The sequence below is a fragment of the Eriocheir sinensis genome, chromosome 54, assembly GCF_024679095.1.
Source record: "Eriocheir sinensis breed Jianghai 21 chromosome 54, ASM2467909v1, whole genome shotgun sequence".
Taxonomy (NCBI): Eukaryota; Metazoa; Arthropoda; class Malacostraca; order Decapoda; family Varunidae; genus Eriocheir; species Eriocheir sinensis.
In genome coordinates this window covers 3,125,873-3,133,104 of record NC_066562.1, presented here as the reverse complement: position 1 = coordinate 3,133,104, position 7,232 = coordinate 3,125,873, and the positions used below count along the sequence as shown (strand labels likewise).

Here is a 7,232-nt window from a genome sequence, read left to right as displayed (position 1 = left end):
CTGCTGTCCTGTCCTCTGTTTTGCCCTGTATCTCTTCCTGGGTCCTCCTCCTCTTGATCCTCTCTCCTGGTTATCCACACACTCAGTTTCTCATTGGCGGTACACTGTTCATCTTCACTCACTATAACACAGTATCGCACTACGAATTTTATGATTTATTTATGTATTTTCATGGGAAGGCGGCGGGCGGCGTCCTTCTCGGCTCCTCCGGCGGTTTTACGGGACGCTCGACGGCGGTCAAAGCTACCTAGAATGATCCTCGGCGGCGGTCAAGGAGGCTTTTTAGAATGATCCTCGGCGGTGGTTCACGGGACGATGGGAGAAGAGTCCATTGTTGTGAATATTGTCAGCAAGCGAACGATTAACTTCACTGAGCATGGTTCCGTGAGTATCCTCCCGGAGAGTCGTTTTCCGTGAGCATGGAGCCATTTCCGCTCAGTGAACAGAGACCCTTTCTGTGATACGTTCCAAAGAACCGACGGCAGTGGGCGACTTAAGTATTTATTGCTTACCAAGTGATTATTTAAGAGGCAAGGAAACTAGTGCTCATAAGGGGATGCCTCATAAGGCTGTTATTTTTAAATTCGTTTACGCTGGCACCGTTGATGATCCATTCCGGCAGTTTGTTCCAGGTGTTCCTAATGGTGCCTTGGTTTTAGCAGCTTCAGTGTGTGGCAGCTGCTGGTGTGTGCGCCTCGATCTGGGGGGCCAGTTTTCAGGAAGTCATTTTCGTTCATCCGTGCAAAATCAAGTAAATGATAACATAATATGAGTGGCAAATTACACATCTGTTTCTACTCATAAATAGGCACACGGGCCCTCCTGAAGAGGTTTGTTTCCAAAGGAGTGTTGGTCCACTCGGCGCTGGCCCCGTGCAGCCAACACTGCTGAGTGAGCCGCGGGGATCGGCAGCAACAGCTCACGCCCAGCACGAGCACGCCTGCACCACGGTCACCAGCATGCCTGTTCACTGGTCTTGGGAGATGGAGACGCGCTTGATCGAGTTGGTTCGTTCAAGCCCTGCCTTATGGAATGTGAACAGCCCCTTATTCACAAAGAAATCACTGAAGAAGAAGCTGTACAGCCGCATCGCCACAGACCTCAAAGTTGCCTTTCCTAACAGAGATGGTCTTACTTCAGGTATGTTAACAGTCTTTGTGGTAACCCACACCGTCACAGATACTTCATGAGAGTACGTGTTTGTGAATAAGGAAGCAACAAGAGGCCCATTGGCCTACATGGGGCAGCTATATAGTTCCTGTTGTACACATACATCCTGTGAGGTAATTCTTTACAAGAAGTCCGCCTCCCCCTCCACCACTCCAGCCACCCCCCCTGCCCCCCAAGACAAGCCTAGGGACCTGTGGGGAATTTTTTTTTGGGGGGAGAGTCAAATTAACTGAAAAATGGGCCTCCAAAATTTCCCTAAAAACTTTCCCTAAGATGGGAAATTTCCTAGTCGAAGGGGATCAAGGTTAGGTTATTTAAAGTTAGGTTGAAGTAGTTTAAGTATATCTGATATCCAAATAAGCTGTCGGAAATACGCAGCGCGGGAGTGGAAGTTTCCGTAAGCTTTCGGGAGTAGGGAATTTTCCCTATTTTAGTTTTTTTTTAAGGGAAATTTTGAAGTCATATATTCCAGTCAATTTTTTCTTTCCCCCCCAAAGCCCCAATTCCCGACAGATCCCCAAGCTTGTTTTGGAGGGTGGGGGGTGCTGGAGTGGAGGAACAGTGCAGTGCAGTAGGGGGTGAAGGGGGGCAAAGCACCCCCTGTTAAGTAGATTATGTTAGATTAAGTTAGGTTAGTTTCAATTTATTTGGCATTTGGTGTTGTCTGGCGAAAATATGCAGCACGAGACGGGACGGGGCAGTGGTGGGGGTGAGTCCACTACATGGCCCGGTGGTAATGAGTGGCAGCAGGCAGCGGCAGGTGCACAACAGGCATTGAAAAGTCAATCATTTAGTGATTTCCAGAAAAAAATACTATCTTCATAATAAAAAGCATCATATTTTTGTTCAGAAATAAGCTGTCAGTGTCTTGATTTAGTAGGCTACCCTCTCGTTACTATTCCCTGACTAAAAATTAAGAGTTGAGATTGAATTAAAAAATATTTCAAATTAAAAAAAAAAAATCAGATATAAAGTTATGATGCAAATATCATAAAATTTCCTTATTGTGAGCAAATATATATAAATAGCACACCGACATCTCGAAGCCATAGGGCAATTAATGAAGACACCCAGGCATGCTCTTTCAGGCTGTCTAATGACCTAACCTAATTGGGCAATTAATAAAGATACCCAGGCATGCTCTTTCAGGCTGTCTAATGACCTAACCTAATTGCCTACCTTGGCTAACATCTATCCCAAATAGTAATATTAAAAAAAATGGAATCTGATAAACATATTTTTACTTAATTACCGACTTTTCAAGAGGATTGGAGGGTGCTTGAACTCATTTTCTAAGTAAGATTGCAAGTAAAAAATTTTCATTTTGGAGATAATTCATGGTTAGTTCACCAAATATGAACCTTGAAACACACAGTAATTACAGGTTTGTGTAGAACTGAATGATGCAATGATATTAATAGATGTGAGCAAATTTCAACCATCCTAATACTCTAGGTATGATGATATGCATCAATGATTCAGTTGTACAATGTGTAGTGTATATTGTGCCACAAGGAGCCTTTGCACTGTACTAGAGGTGTTACACTGTTGAGATACCATGAATGATTCTGCTGCCAAATCCAAGTGGGGGTTCAATGTATAGTACTCTTTTCTGAAACATGTTTTGTCTTACTGGCCCATTTCAGTGTCCTATATAATCAGTTCAGAGAAATCCAAACTAATAAACCTAATGAACCAGAAAAAAGGAAGGCAAAAAAATTGGACAAAATTTATGTAGATCACATCAGTATGTCTACTGAATTTTAATTGGTCTTTCATGCTGCAGATGCAGTGATGACGAAATTTAACATCCTGAGGTCGTCATTCAAGAGGGAGCTGGCGAAGATAAAAGCTATAAAGAGTTCCTCTGGCACCAACCACATTCCGAAGTGGAAGACATTTGACTCACTCCGGTTTCTGACAGATACTGTGTCTCCAGAGCCAAGTTTGACAGATACTGTGCCTCCAGAGCCAAGTTTGACAGATACTGTGCCTCCAGAGCCAAGTTTGACAGATACTGTGCCTCCAGAGCCAAGTTTGCCAAACCTTGGTAACAACACATTATCTGTGAGTATAGTGAAGCATCACATTTTGGGATGTATTCACTCAATTTTATATCTTATATCCTAGGTTATTGATCTGTACCTTGTCAAGAAGCATGGGGCAGCCTTCATTTATTTTTCTTACTTAGTATCTTATTACTGATTTTGAATCTGATAAAAAGAAAAAAAAAAAAAAAAAAAAAATTGGGTGCACGTTGTTAACCCGTCTGCTGTGAATGGCATGGATTTGGCTTTCACTGGTAGCCTAGTAACATATCTTTCCAGGTCTTTCTCTGCCTCTGGGGTGTTTAGTGGAGTGTTTCCCATGTGGTATTGGTATGCAGGATATTCCCTCCCAAGGTGCATGACTTTACATTTTTCCTTATTGAATTGTAGCAGCCACTTTTTGTTCCATTCCTGTAGCTTGGTGATGTCTTGTAGGAAATCTGCAGTCAAGGTGTTTACAGTTGCTTTCTCTTCAACAGGAATCACAGCTGTCTAATGGCACCATGTTAGTGCATGTTGATGCATTCATGAGTGATGATGATATAAACTACCAGAGTGACAGTGAGCCTTCACCTCCATCAGTGCACACATCAACCCCACCACCATCCGTGCCCACATCAACCCCACCGCCATCAGTGCCCACACCAACCCCGCCACCATCAAAGCCCACACCAACCCCACCTCCATCACAGACCACACCAATGCCACCTCCATCACAGCACACACAAGGAACCAGACCAAAAACCAACAAGTCTATCAAGCGTGTAGCATGTGATAAGACTTGTAACAGTAAAAGAACAGCTAGTGAAGAAGCATTGGCATTGTTAAAATCTTCTTTTGCTGAACCCATTAAGGAGGACCTCCCATATGCTGCAGGGATCATAGCGCGCAATTGGATAGCCAGCTATCCTGAAGAAATGCACTTACAATTGCTCGCAAAATTAACCACGTTTATGGCGGAAGCAGATAGAAAAGCACGTGCTGGAAATGAAATGAACCACTAGTTCATATGTATTTCTCCCTACTCTAAAAGGGAAGAATAAACCTTACTGACATTGTATATATTTTATTGTTTTCTTATGCAGTTGGCATGATATATTTGTTTCCCAATATCAGTGTGCCAGGTAAGGTGCTTGCCCATCTAAAAAATGAAAAAATTTGATTTATTTGCTTTAAATCATATTTTTTTCATTTAAATATATATATATATTTTTTTAATGATTTTTTTGCATTAATCCTTGTTTGTTTCCACTGATTGTTTCAGTCTTATGAGGCCATTTTCTTGTATTAAACCCTGATCCTAATGCTTTGTGTACTACTAGTTGAGCACTGATATGAGTTTTGACAGTGGAAGCTTGCAGCCTATGTCGATCTCAAGAAGGCATTTGATTCAGTGCATCGTGAGGCACTTTGCAATCTCTTGCAACTGAGGGATTCCTGCAAGGACTATTGGTTTGCTGACTGGCCTGTATTCTGGGACTAAAAGTGCTGATAAGTGTGTGTTGGGGGGGGGGCAGGGGGGGGCTTGTCTAGCTTCTTTCTACTAAGGAAATGGCCAGGCTTTATGTGTGACAGCGAGTGGCTATAAGAGTGTGTGACAACTTAGGCAGTGAAGGAGAGCTGACAGCAGAATGAGTGCTGACTTTTGCACCTCCATCTGCAATTTTTGTCCTGCACCACCCCTTCACTCCTCTCGCCCTATTTATAACTTGCATAGTGAACAGAGACAGGAAGACTCAGTCTGTTTATCTCCTTCCCTCCCTTACTCATAGCTGCTTTCTGCTTTTCCCGGTGTGTGTGTGTGTCATTTGAATCGGTGCATTATGAAGCACTGGCATCTCTTGTAACTCCGTGGGATTCCTAAAAGGATCGTTGTTCTAACAACTGACCTGTACTCTGACTGAGAGTGCTTTGAGGTGCATGGGTAGGTAGGATGGGTGGGGGTGGGGGGGGGAGTATGCAACTTTTTCCCTGTGAATACTCAAGTGAGGTAGGGTGGTGTCCATACCCAGTCGCATTGCAACACTTGTATGGACACAACATTAGGTAGAATTGTGGGCCAATGTCATTGTAAAGCATCTATCTGCAATACAAAGGTCACTGACCTTGTTTTTGCCAATGATGCAGTAATCTTGGTACACTGGAGGTTTTGGTGATGGCTCTCGAGGCACTACACAAGGTGAAGACCCTGGGAATTCAAATCTCCTGGGCCAAGACCAAGGTACAGGTGTTAGGAAACTTACTGTATAAAACAGTACAGTTGTTCATGCATGGAGTGATAACATTGAGATCTTGGGAAATTTCACTTACCTTGGTAGCACAGTGCAGAACGATGGTGGGTCTCATCAAAAAGTCTTATGACAGATTGGCTTAGCCCAATTATGGACTCGCTCAGCGCGAGTACTTGGCATTGCTGGTACCTGTACAGGAGAGATTTTTATCTTAAAGTTGCTTGTACTTCCCGTTTTACTATATGGCTGTTAAACATGTACACTAAATAGTGGCTTGAAAGAGGCAAATTGATGCCTTGAGTAATAAATGCCTATGCAGAATCATGGGATATCACTGGAATGACTGTGTCCAATTGGCAATTACTGAGACTGAATTTAGGCCTGTTACCCATCTTTTGTGAATCCCAGCTCTAACTGTACTAGTACACAGCATTTTACCCAGAAGTCAACATACAGAAGATATAGAAATTCAATTGAAAATGCAATTTTCCTTCAGCTTTTTTTTCTATCAATTTTACTGCTGGGCAGCCATACTTCTTCCTTTCTTCTGGCCAATGAAGTAGAATGCTCTTTCTTCTGTTTGCCTAAAAATGACCTGCCGAGTTATAGTAGCTTTCTTGACAAGACACTTTTCCAAATTAAAACCATTGATATTATAATTAAAAATGTAAATCAGCAAACCCTGTTGCTGGCCCATGTAAACTTTCCAAGGCTCCTTGTTTAGTGTGCCAGTCACTGGATCACATGGAAGAAATCTTTATGCAAGCCTTTTCTTCTTGTATTCTGAACTCCCTACACAATTCCCTATCAAGACCATAAGCTTACTTTAATGATCTATATTTCTAAATATTCAATACACAGCCTATTTCACTGAATGAGAGTTGAAGCAGTGGTACCCATGGTGATGTCCACCCCCGACATGAAGGTGGTGGTTAGTGGTCCATACCAAAGACTGAGGCAGTATCCTTAGTTTATTTGTGGCCCTGACTCATTCAGCTTACAGGAGCCATCAAGTTGCTTATGATCCTTTTCTGCTAACTAATGACATCCCTTTCCTGTAGTGGCTGTAGAATATTTATGAGTCTGCATAAAAAAAAAAAAAAAAAAAAAACTACTTTCCAATAGCCATGACACAGCAACATATTATTTTGAGCTCAGTAAATAAGCTGGGTTTAGTGATGACCAGTCAAACAGTCCATAATCCTGACCTGCATGACAGTCAGCAACAGACCCATGTGTAATTCCTCTACCAAGTGTATATGAACACTGGTAATGACTTGGCAAGCACTTAGCTGACAACCTGCTCCTTTGGTTCTGGGACACCTTTAGGACTTATATGTAATGTTATACTGTCTGTTTTGTTTTAAGTTCACTCTCCACATTTCCATGATCAATTCTGTGTCTTGCTGAAATGATAGACAAAACAGGATAATCCACTACATTACAATTTAAAAATTATATGCACCCTGTTCACTTCAATGACATTCCAGAAACATATTAAAAGCACAATAAATTTTCACCCCTACAGAAGTTAATGAAGTTGCAATGACTTGACTAAGACCTAAAGTAGCAAAGCTCATTCACTAATGCTGTATCCCCTACAGTGACTGGATCCCTAGCCAGTGCAGCATTCCAAAAGTTACAGCATTACACAGGTTTCTGAAACAACTGAGCATCCAACCAATCCAGCGAAACCAATGAGAACGTCAGTGGTGGGCATGGTTCCGCTAATCAGCTAACCGCTAATTAGTGAAGCTTCAGAAGTTACTTGCTGTGCTGCAAC

The 7,232-nt window shown here is 42.3% G+C and overlaps 1 protein-coding gene across 3 annotated transcripts; it reads left to right on the top strand.

The window, feature by feature from the left end:
- The first annotated feature begins 236 nt into the window (after positions 1-236).
- Positions 237-4,278, top strand: LOC126983539 (YLP motif-containing protein 1-like). Of its 3 annotated transcripts, none has more exons than XM_050836307.1 (4): positions 237-384; positions 845-1,140; positions 2,957-3,237; positions 3,698-4,278. In XM_050836307.1, the coding sequence occupies exons 1-4, from the start codon at positions 377-379 to the stop codon at positions 4,220-4,222; spliced, it is 1,110 nt and encodes a 369-aa protein (XP_050692264.1). In that variant the 5' UTR covers positions 237-376; the 3' UTR covers positions 4,223-4,278. The 3 variants fall into 3 exon arrangements, with proteins under 3 accessions (XP_050692264.1, XP_050692265.1, XP_050692263.1); XM_050836308.1 differs by having other exon boundaries at positions 809-1,140; positions 3,095-3,237; XM_050836306.1 differs by having other exon boundaries at positions 809-1,140.
- Positions 4,279-7,232: the final 2,954 nt, after the last annotated feature.

Coding starts and splice junctions, on each gene's coding strand:
- LOC126983539 (XM_050836306.1), top strand. Junction 1,141..2,956: donor CAGAGATGGTCTTACTTCAG/GTATGTTAACAG, acceptor TTCATGCTGCAG/ATGCAGTGATGACGAAATTT. Junction 3,238..3,697: donor TTGGTAACAACACATTATCT/GTGAGTATAGTG, acceptor TCTCTTCAACAG/GAATCACAGCTGTCTAATGG.